The sequence below is a fragment of the Thamnophis sirtalis genome, unplaced genomic scaffold, assembly GCF_051295495.1.
Source record: "Thamnophis sirtalis isolate CommonGarterSnake01/CBP01778 unplaced genomic scaffold, rThaSir2_p1.2 scaffold_1, whole genome shotgun sequence".
NCBI classification, from domain to species: Eukaryota; Metazoa; Chordata; class Lepidosauria; order Squamata; family Natricidae; genus Thamnophis; species Thamnophis sirtalis.
The window spans coordinates 112,093,094-112,117,215 of NW_028261381.1; the positions used below are offsets into that span (position 1 = coordinate 112,093,094).

A 24,122-nucleotide genomic window follows, 5' to 3' on the forward strand; every position below is an offset into this window, starting at 1 on the left:
TTGCCCCCTATAGTTGCAAGAGAGCAAGATCTCTGGTGGGTTTAGAGCTCTTACTGATTAGGGAATAGCCATCTTGCTCAAATAACAATTAGCACTTTTAAAAGGACACTAGATTGTCATACAGGTAGTCCTCAACTGATAGCCAGTGGTTTAATAACCTTTTGGAGCTACAATGGCCTAAAAAAAAGATGCTTTATGGCCCATTGGTCATTGTAAAATGTCGCACAACCCCATATTTCAAATGCTTGGCAAATGGCTGACATTTATCACTGATTCCAGATCTTATGCAATCTGATAATTTCTAAAAAGAAATTATTGAGCTTGTCTGACTTGAAACTAGATTGGCACTGGTTTTTAACCTTTCTGCAAATATCTTCAAAAGAACTAGGTTTTCCATCCCTCATCAAGTACAGATTTTGTAAAGCTATCTTCCCATTCTTTGTATCAAAACATTTAGCCACATGGCTCTCATTGATACTGTAGGACTGGTTGGAGTTGTAACGGGGAAGAAGAACAAAGAACCTCTTCTCATCTCATGGCAAAGGTATCTCTACCACAGCAGTACAGCCAATCCATAAGAAGACAAGCTTATTGGATAAGAATAGAAGGTATTCCAGGTAATAAAGAGAAAGGCAGCCATGAGGTCGAATGATCTAACTCTATGGAATGAACTAAAATAATTTTTTTACCTTGTCTCTCTGTCTCTGCCTCTTTCTCTATCTATCTCTGTCTGTCTCTGGCTCTCTGTCTCTGTCTCTGTCTGGCTCTCTCTGTGTGTGTGTGTCTGTCTCTGTGTTTCTTTCTGTCTGTGTCTCTCTCCTTATAGCTAGTGAGTTACTACACAGTGAGGATGATTCTATTCAAATGGTGCAAAGTGATATCAAAAAGTTTCTGCACCAACTCTGGACAGTAACTCCGATAAGAGTTGTTGGATATGTCTCCCTGATTCAATAAAGAGGGTAAATATTTAATGTTAGGTAATAACATAAATATTAAAGAATAAAAAGGTTAAAGTAAAAGGTTTCCCCTACTTCTACTCTAGGTGCTCATCACCATTTCTTAGCCAAGGGAGGCAGTGTTCCCATGGTCATATGGCCAGCAAGACTATATGGAGAGACATGTAACAGGAGCTTACTCTGCAGCACTCAAACCTTGGCTGTCAACTTTCCAGTTGACAAGCTCAGCATCTTTAACCGCTGAGCCACCATTAAAGAATACATGATTCTAATTCTCTAAGGAAGGTAAATATTACATCTGGAAAGAGTTGCTTGGCATGTTGATTTAGCTATCAGAATATGTTGGGATGACCTTGGGAGTCAGTGCAAGGAACTATAGCCAGGGGAATAGTCAGATTAAAAAAACAGCTTAGTTCACAGATGGATTGTGGGCATGCCAACATCTAGAAGGTACCCTCCCTGATTTCTTGGGCTGTAAAAGTGACAAGGAAGAAATGCACTTTCAGACTTGTAAGATTCTATTAATGTACCCTTACAATAAAATATACCGGTAGTCAGTTCATCTGGGCATGCTTCCTATCTAGACTACCTCACAAGGCTGACACCACTTTAACATGCTGATTGGTTAGAGTGCATGCAAGTTCCTCATGCTGATAGATATAAAACCTCTGTGTTCTTCTTTTGCTTATCTGGACTTGTTTTTCCCTTGTCCTTTCTTGGCCCCTCACCACCTTTCAGATCTTTGATCTTGTTTGCTCTGTCTGAGACAAAGATGATTGGCTACCGGAAAGATGGAAAGCAGAGAAGCAGGAACTAATCAATTTTGTAATAGATTAAAGGATAGCAGGATAGCATTTTCACAAAGGAGATTCTTCTCCCTTTGCTCTCTCCCTCTCTCCCTCCCTCCCTCTCTCTCTCTCTCTCTCTCTCTCTCTCTCTCTCTCACACACACACACACACAGAGTCATATCATACAGTAAACAAACAGTGTCATCTGCAGAGAATGAAGAAAGATCAAGAATCAGGTTTTTCTCACTCTAAACTCTATCCAGTCGCTCTCAATCTTTTCTTCACTGTTGGGCTCCCTTTAAATACCTTTTGTGGCCCATCGACCATGGCCACAGACCCCCCAAGACTTAACTCAAGATTTAAATCATAACATTTCTTCAAGTCTTCATGGACCTCTATGACAACATTGTGGCCCCCAAGGTTCTGTGCACCACAGGTTGAGAATCACTGCCTTATGCCATGCACAGGGGTGTTGAGTGTGTGTGTGTGTGTCAAAAAATCCAAGATGCGGGTTGGGATCACACAATTGAAGATTTGTTTATTTGCATCTCAGTTGCCATATTGAGTTTTTAAAAACCCTTTTCATGAACACCACTGGCTATGTCTTTAGTTAATGCTTGATGAAGTATAAATGCTGCAGCATCAATTTTAAAGCACTCAGAAAGTCTATCTGATTCTTTATTACAATTGTTCCTAAGCACAAATACCAGCATTATAGAAATGAACCAAATAAACAAATAAATAATATTCCAAATAGTAGCAGTGAGGATGATTCTACTCAAGTGGTGTAAAGTGATATCAAAAAGTTTCTGCACCGACTATAAATATGTAATGAAGCGAGAGAACCACAACAATACCACTTTTCTGGAGCTTCATATTGAAAAGAAACAATTCAAATATAAGACACTGTATAGAATGTACTCACCGAGATATTTCCTGCTTCAATCTTATTTTCAACTTCCCTATAAGAAAATTGAAGAAATGGAAAAAAAGAAACAAGGGTTGAAGTATTATGTTCTCTGTTTGGTTTGGAAAAAATGAAATTAAGTGGCTTCTATTGCAATTTTTAGAGATTATCACCACAACACTGATGTGGATGATAAACAGGAGAGCTGAGAACATCAAACCCTGAGGGACTCACAAATTAGGGGCTGTGGGCTCAGCTTCTCCTCACCTGGCAACATTGTCTACAACTGGCCACAAAGAAAAATGAATAAATATCATAATTCTGTGCTTCCCATTTTCAAATCCTGTAGACAGTGCAAAGGAATACAGGTAGTCCTCGACTTACGTCTACCATTGAGGCCAGAATTTATGTTGCTAAGTGAGAAATTTGTTAAGGGAGTTTTGCCCCATTTTATGACTTTTCTTGCCACATTTGTCAAGTGAATCACTGCAGTTGTTAAACTAGTAACACGGTTATTAAATGAATTTGGTTTCCCCATTGCTTGTCAGAACGTTGCAAAAGATGATCACATAACCCTGCAACCGTCATAAATATGAACCAGTTGTCAAATTTCCCAACGTTACTCACGTGATCATGGGGATGCTACAAAGGTCATAAGTGTGAAAAATGGTCATATATCACTTTTTTCAGTGATGTCGTAAGTTCAAATGGTCACTAAATGAACTGTTGTAAGTTGAGGACTACCTGTACCATGATCAATGGTGTTGAAGGCAATTAAAAATTCAAGAAGAATCAAGATGGCTTCCCCACCACATCCTGTCTCCACATGAATTTAAATGCGCTCCAAATCTCAAATCTAAGCCAATTCTTGCAAGGTTTTTTCATCCCATGAGATTCTGGACATTTTAAGATATTGCAGATATCTTTATTTTTATTTTGAAAGTCCAGCATCCACATCTAATGGTGTCATTGAAATAAGTGGGCCCAAAAATGCTGCCTTGCTGACTTCTGCATTCTCACTTAATATTGAACAGGATTGGTATGAAAGGTGCTGAAATAAACATAAAGCAATATGGGTGTGCATATATGTGGTTTGGAAGTGTTGAAATCCAAAATGGGAATCTTTTACTTACTCTGAAAGACTTCTTTTTTCTGAGAAAACTCTCAGGATAAATTCTCCTTCTTGGTGGGGTTCATAAGTGGATGGAATGATGACATACTCCTTGGGTGGTAACCGGAAGCGTTCTGTGATTTCTCGCATGTTTATGTAAGACTTGCATTTTACTTTGGAGGCATTGTAAAGGAAAAAATCCTTCTGCAAATGTTTCCTGTCACCCTGCATCTGTAAATATGAACTGGGTGAAATATACATATGGTCTGCATGTACAAGACAGAGGACATCCTCATAGTGATACCTTAAAATAAACTGAAATTAAAACGGGGGGACAATTACAGGTAGCCTTTGACTTATAACTTACAACCATTCATTCAGCAATTGTTCAAAGTTACAAAACTGAAGAAAGTGTCTTACAAATGGTCCTTGCACTTCCAACTGTCACAGCAGCTCAGTGGTGGGTTGCAGGCAGTACGCCCCGGTATGGGCGTACCAGAGCCTGCCCGCACTGGGTACTGTTCTGGTATGGTGCTCCGGAGGGCTCGCCCGCCCGAGCTCCTTACCTGTCCTTTAAGCCTTTGACACTTCCGCGCATGTGCATACGGCAACTGTGCAACGCTCCGCCAAGCAGCTGGCGCGTCGTGGAGGCTTGGTGGCGCAGAGCCAAGGTGGCGCAGTGGTTAAATGCAGCACTGCAAGCTACTGCTAGATCAGCAGTTCAGCGGTTCAAATCCCACCGGCTCAGTGTTGACTCAGCCTTCCATCCTTCCGAGGTGGGTAAAATGAGGACCCAGATTGTTGGGGGCAATATGCTGACTCTCTGTAAACCGCTTAGAGAGGGCTGAAAGCCCTATGAAGCGGTATATAAGTCTACTGCTATTGCTATTGGCTTACGGAAGCATCGCATGCAAGGATGACACAAGCACGCACTGCGGGCGTGTGCACATCCATGTGGGTGATGCCAGGCCTGTTCCAACTGTACCGGTTGGAACGGGATTCAGAACCCACCACTGCAGCAGCCCCATGGTCATAGGTTGACCCTCTCCTCTCTGTGACAGTCTCTCAGATATTGGAACACTGCTATCATGTCATCCCTGATCCTTCTCCTCCCTAGATTAGCCATACCCAGTTCTTGCAATCGTTTTTAATACGTTTTAGCTTCCAGCCCCCAATCATTTCAGTTGCTCTTCTCTGCACTTTTTCTAGAATCTCAACATCATTTTTATAGTGTGGTGACCATAAGTGGATGCAGTATTCTAGGTGTGGTTTTACTAAGTCTTTATAGAATGGTATTAGTACCTCACATGATCTTGATTCAATCCCTCTGTTAATACAATTTAGGACTGCATTGGCTTTTTTGGCTCCCGCTGTATACTGCTGGCTTATATTTAAATAATTGTTCACTCCAAGATTCCTGTCATAGTTACTGCTTTTAAGTCAGGTTTCACCTAATCTGTATGTGTAATTTTGTTTTTTCTTGCCTAATTGTAAAACTTTACTTTTCTCTATGTTGAAATTCATTTTGTTAGATAGGGCCCATTGTTCAAGTCTGTTGAGATCCATCTGGATCTGGAGCCTATCATCTGGGGTGTTGGCTATTCTATTTTGCTTCACAAAACCATGAACTGCCCAAGTTCAATTTCTGTTCAACTCCTAAAAATTATCAACAGAAAAAATTGTCAACAGAACATGTTTTCTATGGCCTTTTTTAAAGAGTTCTTGGAGTCTCTGGATTCCTTGATATCTGCCTGATATCTGCCTTCCAAGAACTAACTGAACCTGATGTGGCTTAGGGCTTTCGGTTGGGTAGGAGAATTACCCTAAGATACCAGTTCAAATCATATATGATTTGCCATCACTTTGTTGATATTGCCAGCTGTTGGATAAACTATCTAAAATAATGTCATAAATTGTAAGGAAGTTGTGTGGTAGGTTGGGTATGCCTTTAACAGATGTAAAAGTTATACATTAAAATGATCAATATTATTTTACTTTCTATATATGTGTTCTATTTCTATTACACTTTTCAAATGCTCTGTGAGATGTGAATTATTTGAGTAAGTACCTGAATGCCTAATTTGGGATACTAATGCACATTCTTTTGAGACAGATTTTCACCTAATGGTCAAGAGGAAATCTAACCTGGAAACGTCTGAAGAGTGAAGTGGAAAAGGAGTTGTATTCAAAAAGTTACCCAAGCAATTAACAGGTTTTTCAGTCTGCTCTTACCTCTTTCGGCACCTGAGAAGCAAGCAAGGTAGAAATACAATTAGGAAAGGAGGGGAAATGTCATACAGTATGATTCAAAATTTATGTTCAGAATGTTGACAAATGTATGTTCACCTTAGGATCTTTCCAACACTTATTAAATATTGTAGTTACACCAGGGGTGAAATCAACCTACCTTTGCTATCAGTTTGGGTGATGTGAGTGCATGCTTCACTCGCATGCGCCACCTCCGTGCATGTGCAGAACCTTTGATTTCTGACGATCAGCTGTGGCACACAATTTAAATTAGCTAGAAAACAGGAAATCCAACGATTCTAGCTAATATAAATCGTCCATCACAGCTGATAGTCAAAAATACTGGTTCCCCTGAACCAGTAGCATTTCACCCCTGGTTACACCTCGTAGTAATGGTTGTAGCTCCATCAACTTTTAAGAAACTGTAAGCCAGGTTATATACAGGTAATCCTTGACTAACAACAGTTTGTTTAGTGACTGTTTGAAGTTACAATGACACTAAAAAAGTGACTTATGACAATTTTTCACACTTACGACCCATTCCGGCATCCCCATGGTAATGGGATCAAAATTCAGATGCTTGGCTACTGACCCAGGATTCCAGTACCAACATTTCTAACGATGTTCAGCATTATGCCTCTTTCAAAAAATACTCAGAAATAATGGGGGGAAATGCAGCTTATTCCATCTATATAACTATAGCTATACAGGTAGTCCTCAACTTACTATCCCAGTTGAGCTCAACATTTCTGTGGTCACAGGATCATATGATCTCCATTTGAGACCTTCTCAGCTGCCGTCTAATAAGCAAAGTCAATGGGAAATTTGTTAAACATGTGTTTGCTTAAGATCATAGTTGAAAATATTGTCAAATTGGATGCTGGCTTATTTAATGACTATATCGCTTAGTGACAGAGGTTCTGGTCCCAACTGTAGTTGCAAGTCAAGGACTTTCCTGTACAATTAGTTGGCCTACTCTCTATATAACTGAGCTCGAATTTGACCAGCTCAATTCTGAAGCAGTAGGATGTCATTAATCAGTAGCCTGATGACTAACGTACCTCGTAGATGGCAAAACCAATTGTGAGGAGATTGGCTCCTAGTTTGCGCTCTTTTCTCCTGTTTTTCTGCATCAGTGCCACCAGGAAGCTGCATATCACCTCACTATCTTCTGGATCATCATCTTCTTCCAGGAGTTTCAAACGATATTGGGGATTGGTCCAAAAAGTGTCTGCAAATGGTGTCCCCAATTTAAATTACATTTTAGTTTCCTACAAAATGCTTTGACAGATTCTATAAGATGGACACAGTGCCACTAGATATGCTTTAAGAAAATCTCAACCGCCTGAAGGGTTAGGTTCAAGAAGACCTGTTGAAATACTTAAGGCAGAGTTTCTCCACCTTGGCAACTTTCAGATTTATGGACTTCAACTCCCAGAATTCCTCAGTCAGCCTTGAGTTACCAAGAATGCGAATTACTGCTCTAAAGAACTCTATAAGTCTGTTTGACTAAAGCTGTTTTGAATCAGGGATGAGATTCAGCCGGTTTGCACCAGTTCGGTGAAGCGGATGTTAATTTTGCATCCGGTTCGCTGAACTGGTTGTTGCAAGGACTGGCTGGTCCGGCCCACCCAACCCCACCCCTTCCAGGACATAGCCTGTTCATCATACCAGATAAGTGCAGGGCTCTGGGAGGACAAAAAATGGGCCTGCCGGAAGTCCAGAAATGGGCCTGTTTCTGGCCTTTGGAGGGCCTCTGGAGCCCGGGGGAGGCCGTTTTCGCCCTCCTGGAGACTCGAGGAAAGTCTCCAGAGTCTGGGGAGGGTGGAAAACAAGCTTACCAGAAGTACTGGAAGTCCAGAAATGGGATTTTTTCTGACTTCTGGAGCCTGGGGGAGGCCATTTTCACCCTCCTGGGGACTCAAGAAAAGTCTCCAGAGCTTGGGGAGGGTGAAAACACCTCCCCCACCATGGTTGGACTTCCAGTACTTCTGGAAAGGTTGTTTTTCACTGTCCCCAGGCTCTGGAGGCTTTCCTCGAGCCTCCAGGAAGGTGAAAATTGCCTCCCCGGGCTCCAGAGGCCCCCCGGAGGCCAGAAACAGGCCCATTTCTGGACTTCCGGGAGGCCCATTTTTCTGGAGGCCTCCGGAGCCCAGGATAGGTCATTTTCACCCTCTTGGAGGCTCGGAGAAAGCCTCCAGAGCCTGGGGAGGGTGAAAAACAGGCCTACCAGAAGAAGTCCGAAAACGGGACTGTTTCTGACCTCTGGAGCATGGGGGAGGCCATTTTCACCCTCCTGGGGACTCAAGAAAAGTCTCCAGAGCTTGGGGAGGGTGAAAACACCCCCCCCCCCATGGTTGGACTTCCAGTACTTCTGGAAAGGTTGTTTTTCACTGTCCCCAGGCTCTGGAGGCTTTCCTCGAGCCTCCAGGAAGGTGAAAATTGCCTCCCCCGGGCTCCAGAGGCCCCCCGGAGGCCAGAAACAGGCCCATTTCTGGACTTCCGGGAGGCCCATTTTTCTGGAGGCCTCCGGAGCCCAGGATAGGTCATTTTCACCCTCTTGGAGGCTCGGAGAAAGCCTCCAGAGCCTGGGGAGGGTGAAAAACAGGCCTACCAGAAGAAGTCCGAAAACGGGACTGTTTCTGACCTCTGGAGCATGGGGGAGGCCATTTTCACCCTCCTGGGGACTCAAGAAAAGTCTCCAGAGCTTGGGGAGGGTGAAAACACCCCCCCCCCCACCATGGTTGGACTTCCAGTACTTCTGGAAAGGTTGTTTTTCACTGTCCCCAGGCTCTGGAGGCTTTCCTCGAGCCTCCAGGAAGGTGAAAATTGCCTCCCCCGGGCTCCAGAGGCCCCCCGGAGGCCAGAAACAGGCCCATTTCTGGACTTCCGGGAGGCCCATTTTTCTGGAGGCCTCCAGAGCCCAGGATAGGTCATTTTCACCCTCTTGGAGGCTCGGAGAAAGCCTCCAGAGCCTGGGGAGGGTGAAAAACAGGCCTACCAGAAGAAGTCCGAAAACGGGACTGTTTCTGACCTCTGGAGCATGGGGGAGGCCATTTTCACCCTCCTGGGGACTCGAAAAAAGTCTCCAGAGCTTGGGGAGGGTGAAAATGGCCTCCCCCCCTCACCATGGTGCAAAGGCTGAGTAGGCCATGCCCACCATGCTACGCCCACCCAGCAACAGCACAGAGAACTGGGTGCTAACATTTTTCAATCCTACTCCTGTTTTTAATTAATTGCTATCAATTAAATATATTTTAGATTTTAGATTTAAAATAATCTAAATTTCAAGGCCACACTTGGAATACTGCATTCAGTTTTGGTTGCCATGATGTAAAAAAGATGTGGAGATTTTAGAAAGAGTGCAGAGAAGAGCAACAAAGATGATTAGGGGACTGGAGACTAAAACATATAAAGAACAGTTGCTGGAATTGGGTAAATATAGTTTGATGAAAAGTAGAACTAGGGATGACATGATAACAGTGTTCTGATATTTCAGGGGCTGCCACAAAGAAAAGGGAGTCAAGTTATTTTCCAACGCACTTGAGTGCAGGACAAGAAGCAATGGGTGGAAACTAATCAAGAAGAGAAGCAACCTAGCACTAAGGAGGAATTTCCTGACAGTTAGAACAATTAACCAGTAGAACAACTTGCCTCCAGATGTTGTAAATGCTCCAAAACTGGATGTTTTAAAGAAGAGATTGGATAACCATTTGTCTGAAATGATATAGGGTTAGGGTTCCTGCCTAAGCAGGGGGTTGGACTAGAAGACCGCCAAGGTCCCTTCCAACTCTGTTATTCTATTCTATTCTATTCTATTCTATTCTATTCTATTCTATTCCATTCCATTCCATATAGAAATGTATAAAAATTATACATTTAAAAATGCCTATCTCCAATAACATTTTAGGAGCAAATTTAGAATAGGTAGAACCCTACAGTATTTAGGAGGACCTAATACTAATGGTTTGCCCAAAGCTTGACCTAGACAACCTCTTCAGAAAAATGAGTGACTAAAGTATGGTCTTTTTCAGTTGAATGTACGTAACTGTATTTGTATGTTTTCCCATTTCTTCTTCTACATCTTCCTTATCACAGTACAATAATTAACCTAATTAATTATTAATCTAAGGGAGGCTTTTCTGCATGAGGCCTGGCTACACCATGACAATGTGACCAATTAAAGAAATGCCCTTTTCATCTATTTGCCCCCTTCATCATGTTGATTGATTATACCAGTGCTTTTCGGCCTCAGCAACTTTAAGAAGGCTTCTGGCTAGGGAATTCTGGCAGCTTAAGTCCACACTTCATAAAGTTGCTGAGGCTGAGGAGCACTGGATTATACCTGTATAGTCACCCATGAACACAACATGGATTTCCTACCCACTATTCAAAGCACTGTGCTCCAAATCTGGCACAGCAGAAACATCTGGAAAGGAATCCTTTCTTTGGTTTCAAAAATATTGCAAGAGGAAGGCACCATTTTAGAAGAGGCATTCTGTCAGTGCTTCAAAGGAGTCCAGAAAAAAGTACTTTCAAAAGTACTTCCCCCTCCTCTTCCTTGTGTTTAGAGAGAAGAGAATTAGAAGGGACCCTTCTGAGATGTTTTCTGCCCTCCCTCCCTCCTTTACACTTAGATTTATCAGACAGTTGTCTAGGCTGCTGGTTCTTCCTTCTGTGTCACAAGGTTATTCTCACTGCATGTTACACATTCTCTTTTGTATTTGAGAGATGGCAGAAGAGCAACAAAGACAATTAAGAGTCTGGAGGCTAAAACATATGAAGAACAGTTATGGGAACTGGCATGGCTAGTCTAGTGAAAAGAAGAACCAGGGGAGACATGATAGCAGTCTTCCAATATTTGAGGGGCAGCCACAGAGAGAAAGGGGTCAAGCTATTTTCCAAAGCACCCAAAGACCAGTCAAGGAATAATGGAGGGAAACAAGGAGAGATTCAATCTAGAACTAAGGAGAAATGTCCCGACAGTGAGAACAAACAACCCATGGAACTGCTTGCCTTCAAAAGTTGTGGGAGCTTCATCACTGGAAGCTTTCAAGAAGAGACTGGACTGCCATCTGTCAGAAATAGTGTAGGGTCTCCTGCTTGCGTAGGGGGTTGGACTAGATGACTTACACGGTCCCTTCCAACTCTGTTAATCTGTTTAAAAAACTGTTCTGCAATGACTACCACTATTCAGCTTTTTCAAAAGATTTGTATAGAAATAATTATTTACAGCAAAACCTGCTTGTATTCTCCATTCAATTCAAGCAATTGAATTAACTAAAGTATCCCTAACACCTTATTTACCTGGATAGTTACGACAGCCACCTGCAGTGCTTCCTCGCACCCATTGTCCTTCTGTGACGGAAACTGTCCATGTGTAAAGCTTATCAGCCTCAAGGGTATCGGGGGTGAGATTACAAATCTCCAACTTTGTGAAATATCTCAGAAAATCTTGGAATGATATCCTGCAGAATGGGAAACAAGGACACTACCAATGTCACAAGATAGCAACAACATGGTGCTCTTCATATGATTGCTGCTTGTGCACTCAGGTTAGGATGTCAAAAGCAAAAATGAAAGGATTCTTCAGAAAGAAATGCATCTTTTTTTTAAAAAGACAAAGAAACTTGAGTATTTACCAAAACTCTCCATCCTCTGCAATTTTATGTTGCAAGCGGACCTTCTCGGCATTATCAATGTCATTCCATTCATCTGAGCTGCAAGAAAAGGAAGAACCTTTTTCAGCTGATAAAAATGGAATTACTTCTTCAATCATAAAGCAGAAAGAGGTTTTTCAGTTCATAATCTATGAACAAAGTTTATCTTTTATTCATTTAGTAAATACTGAATTTAGTTAAACTGCTTCTTTTCTACTTCATTAACTGCAAATTCAAATTGTTTTTCCTTACCTACAATTATACCACTGACTAAAATATTTCAAATTATCATCCCTTTAAACTTAATAGTCTCAATTCTTTTAGCTTCTCTGGGATTTTTCTCTGGAAAAAAAAGCTCCTAGCTTCCATGTTTGTTTTCAGGCCACTTGTGATTCCCCCCCCCCTTTTTTTGTCTGAGTCAGTCTCTCTCTCTCTCTCTCTCTCTCTCTCTCTCTCTCTCTCTCTCTCTCTCTCTCTCTCTCTCTCTCTCTCTCTCTCTGTGTGTGTGTGTGTGTGTGTGTGTGTAGGTCTTAGACTTAAAGTTTTAAGATGCTCAGAATTGCGTGGAGTCATTCTGACTAAATTGTATCTCTCTATGTATGCATCAATAAATAATCACTTGAACTGTAAAAACTGGTTTCAGTTTTCATTCTGCAACCCAAATACTTAGGGGTGAAATTTCTGTTAATGAAGTTTACTTACACAAACCTCAGTTGACTACTCAAAAATTATGCTTCCCATGGAATCTACTGTATATCAGAAAGTATGCTCTCTTAGATAAGAAAAATGTTGAAGGGTAAATATGTGTATACACACAAACAGACAACATACTATTCTGCTTTATTTAAATATACATATATATTATTGAATGACTGAATTAAGAATTTGCAAAATGTATATACTTGATCCTGCCATCCTTATCATATTTAAAATAATTGTCAAGCTTTGTTAAAGAACAGTCTTAAAAAAATAAGGTGGACAAAGGAAAAAAACATTTAATTTCTGACTTTACATCAAACCAGGAGCAAGTTGCTAATGTTTCTGAGCAAACTAAGGAATACAAGTTTATAAAGTGAAATTAACTTCTGTTATTCAATGGCTTCCAAGAAGATTAGTTTTTATTTACCTATCACTCCAAGCTCCATTCCATTCTACTTGTCCCCAGGGATTTCTGAGCCGCACCAGTTTTATCTTCTCCCCTTTAAGTGTTACCTTGATTATAGGAAAGGGAAGAAATGCATAATTAGAAATACCCTGAAATATCATAGTATATAACTCCTTACAGATTCTGACCTGTGGCATGCAGGGGAAAACATCTGGTCAGTCAGCTAAATCAGCCAAATCAACCTGGAGATAATAGATATCACAACCAAACCAAATGTGGATATTAGTGAAATTTCCTTATTTCTCCCAAGGTTATTTATGTTCCACCAATAGTGATAAGCATCAATTCCTTTTTCTAAAATAATGAAATTGCTTGGTACAAAATCTTGTATAGGAAGACAAAAATTTGTTAATCGATGTCAGGCTTGTTGATTAAGAAATAGAATTCCATACTCACGTCTTCTACACCTGTGACTGAATATGCATGGCCTGTGACCAGTCCATTAGTCATGCGCCTTTCATACAACATTGGAATGATGGTCTGTTAAAAGCAGAAAAAGATTGTCAGGATCATTAGAGGACCTATATAAGGCCAACAGTTTACTTCTTGGTCAGATGTGCTCACAACATCTAATTCTGGGTTTAATTATCACCTACAAAACTATTTATCATAGAATCAAGAGCTGTAGAAGTGGAAGGAGAAGCATTTTCATGTCCAATGCTTTGTTACTGTTGGAGACTAACCATCACAGTTGACAGGAGGAATCAACTGGGGAATTATTATGTCATTATGTAAGTTCAAGAGGACAATTTCTGAACCCACCTCTTGAATGCCATTGGACTTTATATAGTACTTGATAATGCATGTACACTCTAGTTTCACTGGGGAAACAACAGAAAAATGCCCCAATAGAGTGTAATTTAAAAACCAAGTGGTTGTCTGCTAATTATTATTGAGTAGATAATTCCAACTTCATTAATCATAATATTCTAAAATTCCAGTGCTACAACTTGAACCTAATGCAAATCTTTCAGGAAATGCATTTGGAAACGATGGCATAAAAACCACATGGTTCTTACTGGCAATAAATTTGAGTAATGCATACCCGGGTTGTTCTGTCTTCTGTTTCTTCAGTTGACTCATTCCAAAATTCAAAATTCATCTTCTGCAACTTTTGGGCAATGAATTGTCCAATATCAGTTGTAGGGGCACTTCCATAAATAAATCCTGAACTGTCCTAGCATAGAAAAACAGAAAGGAAAAGTAGGAAAATATTATGAAAAATAAGGCAGTGATATAGCAAAATGCTGAATAATAACTGAATAATATTATTATTGAATAAAGTGTACCTTTATCAACAATGCCTAACAACATGAAATCTCTTTAGTTTAATTTTTATATGTTGTTGAACATTTAAGCAGAATATTCAGAATATATATTTTATGAGTATTGTTTTTAACGTGTTGCTGGATATTTATGTAGAGTATTTAAATAAATGCAATGGCACTATACTTGTGATGGTGAACCTATGACACGTGTGCCACAGGTGACATGCAGCGCCCTCTCTGTGGGCATGTGAGCTGTTGCCCCAGTTCAGCTCTGCTGCACATGCATGCACACCTCCTGCTGGCCAGCTGGTCTTTGGGTCTCTGTTGAGCATGCACGGGGGCAGGGCATGTGCAGGGGGCACACACACATTGCATTTTGGGGGTTTAGGGGCATGTTTATGCTGCACTTTGGGCACTTGGTCCGGAAAAAGTTAGCCATCACTGCACTATAAGATCAAATAAGGCACATATCTGAAATCCACCTAATAGAAGGCACAAACACCCCATCAGAATAGATGGAGATGTTTGTTTACATCTTTAATGAAGTTCCAATTTAATCATAAATCTTTTCTTTTTCATCTGGCCCCGAAAAAAACCTATCTTCTTAAATCCCAGTACTACTCCATTTTAGATTTCTATAGGAGGAAAAGCTGACATCCTATGGAAAGTCTTGAAGGAAGCATGGGGTGATAACTGGGAATGCTGGTGAGAATCTCGTGGCAATACGGGTGGCGAAATGTTCGCATTTTGCCGCTCTTATTGCATCCGCTGAATTGCGCCCAGCCACCTTGTTTAGGATAACCCGCTCCCTCCTGAAAGGGAGGGATGCGGATGAACCTTTACAAGGTAGAGCTGAGGAATTTGTTCAGTATTTAACGGATAAAGTCACTCGGATTCGGACAGATCTGGACTCCAATTGCACGGTACCAGCCGAGGTAACGGGGGAAGGTCTTGAGCGGAGTTTATGGACTGAGTTTCAACTTGTCGCGCCTGAGGAAGTGGACAAGGCCATGGGAGCGGTGAGTGCCTCCACTTGTATACTGGACCCGTGCCCCTCCTGGATGGTTTCGACCAGCAGGGAGGTGACACATGGCTGGATCCAAATGATAATTAATACCTCTCTCCAGGAGGGATCCTTCCCACTCCTCCTAAAGGATACGGTGGTGAGAAGAAGAAACTGTCTTTGGACCCAGCCATCTTGAGCAACTATCCTCCAGTCTCCAACCTTCCCTTTGTTGAGAAAGTGGTGGCCTCTCAACTCCAATGGTCCTTGGATGAAATCGATTATCTGGATCCCTTTCAGTCTGGTTTCAGGCCTGGTTACAGCACGGAAACTGCTTTGGACGCATTGATCGATGAGCCAGGGATAGGGGTCAGTCCTCTATCCTGGTGTTCCTTGACCTCTCAGCGGCCTTCGATACCATTGACCATGGTATCCTTCTGCAACGGTTGCGGGAGGTGGGAGTGGGAAGCACCGTTCTTCGGTGGTTCTCCTCCTACCTCTCGGACAGGTCGCAGTCGGTGTTGGTGGGGGGGGCAGAGGTCGACCCCTAGGCCCCTAAATTATGGGGTGCCGCAGGGCTCGGTCCTGTCCCCCCTCCTATTTAACATCTACATGAAGCCTCTGGGTGAGATCATACGGCGGCACGGGATTAACTACTATCAATACGCGGATGATACACAATTGTATCTGTCTGCCCCATGCCAACTCAGCAAAGCGGTAGAAGTGATGTGCCAGTGCCTGGAGGCTGTTAGGGTCTGGATGGGAACGAACAAGCTTGCGCTCAATCCCGACAAGACTGAATGGCTATTGATGTTCCCTCCCAAAGATTGGCAAACTATTCCATCTCTCAGGCTGGGGGGTGAAATTATACGCCCCTCAGAGAGGGTTCACAATTTGGGAGTCCTCCTGGACCCACAGCTGACTTTAGATCACCATTTGTCAGCTGTGACCAGGGTGGTCTTTGCCCAGGTTCACCTGGTGCACCAATTGCGACCCTACCTGGACCGGGAAGCACTTCAGATAGTCACTCACGCCCTCGTCACCTCAAAACTGAATTACTGTAACACGTTCTACATGGGGCTGCCCTTGAAAAGTGTTTGAAGACTTCAGCTAGTCTAAAATGCAGCCGCACAAGTGATTGTGGGTGCACCCAGGTATACCCACGTTACACCTATCCTCCGCGAGCTGCACTGGCTACCCATTGGTCTCCAGACACGCTTCAAGGTGCTAGTCATTACTTATAAAGCCCTGCATGGCATCGGACCTGGGTACCTGAGAGACCGCCTCCTGCCAATTACCTCCCAAAGACCGATTTGATCTCACAGGCTTGGCCTTCTCCGGGTTCCATCGGCCAGCCAATGTCAGCTGGCAACCCCCTGGGGGAGAGCCTTCTCTGTTGCTGCGTCGGCCTTCTGGAATGAGCTCCCCATGGAGATCCGGACCCTTACTACCCTCCCGGCCTTCCGTAAAGCTACCAAGTCCTGGCTGTTCCAACAGGCTGGGGGCTGTTGAAATATCCAGCCCCGCCTCAATTGTGAATGTTGTGCATTTTTAAATTCTTTGTATTGTCTTATTTATTTCCCTTTCCCTGTTTATTGTGAGCCGCCCGGAGTCCTTCGGAAGTGGGCGGCATACAAAACTAATAAACAACAACAACAACAACAAACAAGATTGGACAACCATTTGTCTAAAATGGTATAGGGTTTTCTTCTTGAGCAGAGGGTTGGACTAGAAGACTTCCAACGTCCCTTTCCACTCTATTTATTCTGTTATTCTGTCTGTTTCCTTCTGTTCCTCCCACACTTGCAGATGTGATCTTTTGCTCTGTTTCCTTAAGGGAACAACTCTCTACTGTGGAGAGATGGAGCAAACACATGTGTAAACCTTTTTGTTTAAATCTCATTAGACCCGATCCTCTTGAAAGCAAGAGAAGGCGAATATTCTGAACACAACTTTTCACTTTTAAGGTGAACAAAACTGGGAAACCTGTTGAGAACTTGTCCTTGGGCAAGGAGAGGATTGAGGAGGAGGAACACTCAAAGCACAGACCCAATATAAAAGCCCTGACTTCCTGACCAATTACAGAAGATCTGTAAAGCTGGGCAGCCATCTCTGAGCCCCTTCACCCATTTGCTTGTCTTTGCTTATCTTAAAGAGAAACCTCTTCGATCTCTCTGAATCCCTCCTGAAAGTCCCTCCTGAAAGACTAGACTTGAAACCAGCAGGATGACCTGGAATAGGTTCTTCCATGCAATGTAACCTTCAGTTATAGGCCCAAGGAGAATGCCTGTGGTATCTGGTCACCTTAGACTCATGATGGCGAACCTATGGCAAGCATGCTGGAAGTCGCAGGGAGAGCCATCTCTCCAGGCACGCCAGCCATAGCCCGTTGCTCTTCCAGTTTCTGGTGGGCATGCACACACTGGCCAGCTGGTCTTCATGTGCGCAGGAGTGCCAGAAACTGGAAGAGCAACTCTGGTGTGTATGGGCGCACCAGGAATGTTTTAGGCACACATATGCGCACTGACCAGCTGATCTTTGTGCGTGCGTGAATGCCAGAAAGTGGAGGACCAGGTGACCAGTGCACATACGCATGCCAGAAATCAGAATCTCAGCTTCTTGGTGCGAATATGTGCGCTGTGGAACTGCTCTTTCAGTTTCCGGCACTTCTGGTTTCTGGTGCTCCCCCCGCATGCATTCCCATTTTGGCACTTGGTGCCAAAAAGGATCTCCAACACTGCCTTAGACCTTAGAAGCATAACTGCCTAGGTGCCTGAAGAAGCCCTTAGGTTTCACAGCCTGGAAGAGCCAGCCAGCATCACTTGATGTGCTGTATCCAGAATCAGAGAAAGGAATAGTAGAGCAAAGCCCATCCTGAATCAAGGAATGTGCCAATCTACCCTGGCTAAAAAGCATCAGTGTCTATTTTTTGCATACATATATATATATACATATACAGATACATATAGGATTTTCAGCCCTTTCTGATTTTTATTCCTCTTCCTCTGTTGTTCTTTCTTTCCCCATCTATTTATCAATTACTTGTTCTAGTATCACTACTCATTTCTTTATACAAAATATTCCCTTTCCAAGGCAAATAAAATGACTGCACAGAGGATACACTGGTTTAATCCTCTTCCCTACAAACTATAGTGTACACATTGTTCCATTATTCTTCTTCAAAGATTATTTGAATGCTATTTTATCAACAAATGCTTTTTTCACAATTCTGTGACATGTTTCCCTTTTACGTCTATTTCTCAATGTCATGCTTTCATTGTATTACCTCCTTCGATGCCCGAAGCTGTAAAAGAGGAAGTAAAGTAGATTGCTCATTTTTCTCCAACTATTCCCTGAATATGTGAGATCACCATTTTTGAGATCCAGATTTACTATAGGATCCATAGCTTTTAAATACTCTAATGTGCAAATATTTCATTTGCATATTCTTGCTGTGTTATACTCTTAAAACTCATTCAGTGCCCAGCTGTCGCCTTGATTTTGTTATCCTGTATTTGCACATAAGATGAGCCAAAACGTATTACAAATATATTGTCCAAAATGTACCTCAATGGAACAAGCCATAAGTGACCCTCTCTCAATGGCATGCTTCATGATTTTATATGTATCTTTAGGAGCATCCTTTATCTCATAGAATTCTGTCACTCCTCCTGTGAAATCCTCCATGGCCTCTGTGGTGTTGCCTCCTTTTAATGCTTCATAGGACCCGTGAAGCCTGAAAAGGAACACAGAGACAGTTAAATGGCTCCCATTGTTAGTCTCCATCCATTTGTATGTAGAGCAGCTTTATCTCCAGACGGCAAAAGATGACTCTACAAGAAGAGCTAGCTTCCTTCATAGATGTTTTCACTTATTAGCCTTAACCATAAATAGATTTATTTGGATTTAATTAATGCGTTCTATGAAGCCACTCACTGCAGATTATAAGCCATAGTTTATTACTTATTGTCAGACGCATGATGCAAAAGCATAGTTCTCTGGGAAAGATGGAAGGAAAGAAGATGGATGGCCAGCAGCATAGTGGATGAACTTGCTTATAGTAGCAATGAGTACATCATTGGAAGGACCAGGTGAAGGACAGATCATCCAGGAGAAAATCTGTCTATGTGGTCATTAGGAATCAACTTTATAATGATGATTATGTGCCATCTACTTGATGGCATATAATCACCATTATCAATATCTGACTACAACAATTGTGTAGAAATCATGACTCAAAGTAATTAATCTGATGGAAACAGTATGCAATTTGGCCATGAAGGAAAGCACCCATTTTTTAATTGTGCAAAGCTACACAGTGTAAGAAAATGCAGTATTTGCAAACAATGGGACCAATGAAGCCCAAGAAAAAATAGAATTAACTTTATATTAGGTACCATGTTATTTGTGAAAACTACTACTGTTTTATATCTATATGCTTTAATCTCAACAATAAACAGTATGTCATAGAAAAGAACTGAATGGAGAAAACCTCTTTACTTTGCATAAGCTTTTTCCAGTAATGCACTCCAGAATTCATTCTGCTGGGAGGATTTAGTGAAGACCAGATGTTTTCCATATGTTGGTAAACGATCATCGATAATAACTTCCACCCAACTTCCATAACGCCAGAACTGGAAGATTTGAGGAAAATAAATTAGAATTCACCATGGTAGACACTGTAAGAAATAGATGTCACTTATGATCAAAAGCTTGTTTATACTCTATAAAAGGGACTAGATTACATTGTTTTGTGATTAATTCATAATAGGAAAATACATTGTCATCAGAAGGCGTGCATGACTGATTTTCTCCTACCTGGAACTCATCAGACATACATTACACTACATCGTTCAAACTCTCTATCAGAAATTGAATTCTTGAACCTTTACATTTTAGATGACAATTTACATTGCTTTGACTTTACCAACTATCCAGATATGGATGCTTAGTGGTTGTGAGGAGGCATATACCCTATACCAGTGATGGCTAACCTTTTTTGGCCTCGCGTGCCAAAATTGCATGCATGTGTGCAACACCGTGCACACATGTGTGCTCACAATGCAATGCATCCCGCCCCTGCACTTGAGTGCATGCCCCCTGCTGCCCCCTCATGCATGCTCGCAACCCACCGCACATGCCCTGACCCCTCATATCTTGGTTTGAGACTAGAGTGGTCCTCTCTGAAGCCTCCCACACACATGCATGCACATCTCCTGCATGAGCAGCAGAGTCCCCAAAATCAGCTGGCTGGCAGGAGGCACGTGTGCATGCAGAGTGGAGCTGAGCTGGGCAACGGCTTGCGTGCTTGGAGAGAGGGCTCCGCGTGGCTCCTTTAAGGAAACTATCCCTTTTCCTTTAAACTACACAGAAGTTACCAATTATGTACATGGGGCACAGTGAGAACATGCATATACTGCATTATTCTGACATTAGCAAAATAGTGATTAATATAGGCTTTTCATTTCTGAGATTGTTTAGTAATTAGTAGATCATAGTTGAAATGCAGAAAGGAACATAATCCTTGGTCAATTTTATAATATATACCTGGAAGTGAAAAATCCCAGCATAATCTTTTGTGAAGGTCTGACCCTCTGGAATGACCCGAAACAACAATTTTTCATGCAGGGTCAGACAAGCAATGGCAGCCAGAAACCAACAATCCCCTGAAAGAAAATAAACAGGGTTGCACAAATTCACTGTTGGAATGAAAAAGAATGCAAGCAACTGAATAATTAGACTTTATACCACTAATCATATTTTTGTTTTTCAGACAAATGTTTACTACATATATTAATTAGACAGTGGTAACTGATAAATTAATTGGATAAACAAAATATTTTAAAACCTAAACAGCTGCAAAAAAAAAAAAAGATTTCATACCTAGTTCCCCTTGACAAATGTCAGACCTATTAGCTCCACCAAGGATAAAGCGTGGATTCTCACAGATTTCCTAGATAAAAGAAATAAACTGATGAGAAACACACACACACACACATACACACTTCCACTTTGATCATTAAGGATTGCAAAAATAATAATAATTGTCTGCCATTTGTGCTAACTTTTTGATATTTTGTGATTTAAATAGTACCTCCGATAGGATTCAATTCATACACATTGAAAGGGTTAATAAGCAATAACTTTGAAGTTATCTAAACGATAACTCTAAAATGTAGCATTGAGTTGTATAATCAGTTCACAGCGGTACTGAAGCTACATGCAACATTTTCTTGACCGGAGGCTTCAGTTTCTGTATAAGAACATTAGACTTTTTACAAGTATATTGTTTCTCAACCTAAGACATGTGGACTTCAACTTCCAGAATTCCTCAGCCAGTATAGCCCAGCCAATATAACCACACATCTTAAAGTTTCTAGGATTGAGAAACACTGCTGTAGAATACTCAGTTACTACACATTTGTCCATGCATCACATTAGAGGAATAAGTCTTCTGGGTAGATATTTCCCCATAACCTAGCTTATGTCAATGTTTCTCAACCTTAGCAATTTTAAGATGTGTGGATTTTAACTTCTAGAATTCCACAGCCAGCCATTCTGTGAGTTGAAGTCCACATATACAATACAACAGCAGAGTTGGAAGGGACCTTGGAGGTCTTCTAGTCCAACCCCCTGCCTAGGCAGGAAACCCTATACTGTTTCAGACAAATGGCTATCCAACATCATCTTAAAGACTTCCAGTGTTGGGGCATTCACAGCTTCTGGAGGCAAGCTGTTCCACTGATTAACTGTCAGGAAATTTCTCCTCAGTTCTAAATTGCTTCTCTCCTTGATTAGTTTCCACCCATTGCTTCTTGTTCTACCCTCAGGTGCCTTGGAGAATAGTTTGACTCCCTCTTCTTTGTGGCAACCCCTGAGATATCGGAACACTGCTATTATGTCTCCCTCAGTCCTTTTTTTCATTAAACTAGACATACCCAGTTCCTGAAACCGTTCTTCATATGTTTTAATCTCCAGTCCCCTAAAATAGTACCTCCGATAGGATTCAATTCATACACATTGAAAGGGTTAATAAGCAATAACTTTGAAGTTATCTAAACGTGCTCTTCTCTGCACTCTTTCTAGAGTCTCCACTTCTTTTCTACATCGTGGCGACCAAAACTGAATGCCGTATTCCAAGTGTCGCCTTACCAAGGCATTATAAAGTGGTATTAACACTTCACGTGATCTTGATTTTATCCCTCTGTTTATGCAGTCTAGAACTGTGTTGGCTTTTTTGGCAGCTTAAAGTTGTCAAGTTTGAGAAACACTGGCCATGTCTATCTACTGGATTTTGCTTCATCCTGCCACCACGTTGCCAGCTGTACTCCTTCCTTGCATCTGACTGATGACACAGGACATGTACAAAAGGGGTGGACTTTGCTGCACAACAACATATTGCTAAAATTGAGGTAGCAAATACACTACCTCAGATTCTTATTTTCCAGATAGTCTTTTAAAATTATCTATGCTTTCTCACAGCATCATACTACACAGGGCTGCTTATGGTCCCCCAAAAGTTTGTATGTCACAAAAAAAGTTGCTACTAAAAGGTGATTTTTTTAATGATGGAAGTGAGAAATTATGAAATATGTGTTAAGTAATCATATTCATGAAATTCAGCTGTTAATTATTATTTGTCTGACCTTGACTTCTTGTCCATGCCTACGTAATTGACTGTAACTTTGCAACACACAATTCCAAGATCTGTCAAAGATTTCATTCGGAGATATTGTATGCTGCTGCTTTTCCATTTGAAATAATATTATCTAGCTGACTTGCAAATATTAAGCATATGTTAATCTTTAGATCAGACAAGAAGCCTACTCACTGATGGTCTTTTCCACTCAAATTTGACTTGGAGCCTGTGACTGAAGAAAAGGGAGCTGTCATTAGCTGGAAAATCTGGATCCTCATAAAGAATCTTCTTTTCAAGGCACTTCTTATGAAGCTCATGAAAGGTTTTCTCCTTGACTTCGGTGATGGGATGGTTGCGGCTGAGGATGGCAGAATAAATCCCTCCTGTTCCAGCACCTGTTTCTGTGGTTGTGGTAGCATGCTGACAGGGAATTGGTTCAGAGCCAGTCTTTTGAACAACAGTGCTACTGATAGTGGACGGCATCTAGTTTAAATTGAAGCAAAACTATCAATTAAATTATAACAATTGAAAAAGAAACTAGGACCTGCAAGGAAGTGGAGAAAGAAGAAGAAGAAATGGCGTTGCACAATCTCTTCTGCAGACTGAATTTTTTCTCTTCCTTTTTTGCAAGACTTCAAACAATTGTAGGAAGATTGATGCCATCAAGTGGTATAGATGTTATCCTGAGGTTCTCACAACAGTTACTCTGTCCTTTCATGTTAAAATCCTCATTTTAGCAGGAAGCAAATTTGTAGAGTAACTTCCATCCCCGGATTCATGTGTGTGAGGGTGGCTGTAGCATGCTATGTAAAGGTTGCAGTTCTGACAACTAAAAATAAACTCTTAGAAAGCATATTGGCATGGAGCAGGGGATGAGGAAAGTTCCTTTCTCAGGGTTGGATCTTTCAGTAAGATTGAGAGTGCAAGTGCAAGTACAAATGCCAGGGAGCCTTACACAACTTTTTAACCAGCATTTAGAAGTAAGTAACTCCATATGCAAAAATTACAGGGTGATGTAACATTATTCTGATAACAATTCATTTTACAGTGATGCATCCAACATAGAGATGTGCTAAAAGCAAGACAAACCTTTCCAAAAAAGGAATATTCCTTCCTGATAATTTTTCATAAAGAAATGTTTAACAAGATAAAAATTATGCAAATTTTGAAAGAAAAAAGTAAGAGAGCAAAAGAATAAGTAAGTGAAAAGTGTAACGAAAGAAATAGCAATGTGAAGGAGAGGAGAGGAGAAGAGAGAGGGAAGGGAAGGTTATAAAGAAACAGTTTCCAATTTTATAATAGCAGTTGCAAGTACATTTATATTTTACATTCTCCCTATGTACCCTCTCCATATAACATAGTTTCCTTATTTCCATA

General features: G+C 41.4%; 1 protein-coding gene across 1 annotated transcript in view; it reads right to left on the minus strand.

Annotated features, from left to right (window-relative positions):
* The window catches only part of CAPN3 (calpain 3), a 34,344-nt gene extending 10,833 nt beyond the window's left edge, over nt 1-23,511 (minus strand). The window contains exons 1-15 of the mRNA XM_087722142.1: nt 22,938-23,511; nt 20,990-21,059; nt 20,654-20,772; nt 19,607-19,740; nt 18,674-18,842; nt 13,881-14,012; nt 13,232-13,315; nt 12,797-12,882; nt 11,653-11,730; nt 11,318-11,478; nt 7,072-7,241; nt 5,996-6,007; nt 3,786-3,994; nt 2,671-2,707; nt 1,623-1,736 (exon numbers count right to left, since the gene is read on the minus strand). Of these exons, the coding sequence (XP_087578268.1) occupies nt 1,623-1,736; nt 2,671-2,707; nt 3,786-3,994; nt 5,996-6,007; nt 7,072-7,241; nt 11,318-11,478; nt 11,653-11,730; nt 12,797-12,882; nt 13,232-13,315; nt 13,881-14,012; nt 18,674-18,842; nt 19,607-19,740; nt 20,654-20,772; nt 20,990-21,059; nt 22,938-23,228 (1,866 nt within the window). The 5' untranslated portion in view covers nt 23,229-23,511. The remainder of the gene's footprint in view (nt 1-1,622; nt 1,737-2,670; nt 2,708-3,785; nt 3,995-5,995; nt 6,008-7,071; nt 7,242-11,317; nt 11,479-11,652; nt 11,731-12,796; nt 12,883-13,231; nt 13,316-13,880; nt 14,013-18,673; nt 18,843-19,606; nt 19,741-20,653; nt 20,773-20,989; nt 21,060-22,937) is intronic.
* Between the last annotated feature and the right edge of the window lie 611 nt (nt 23,512-24,122).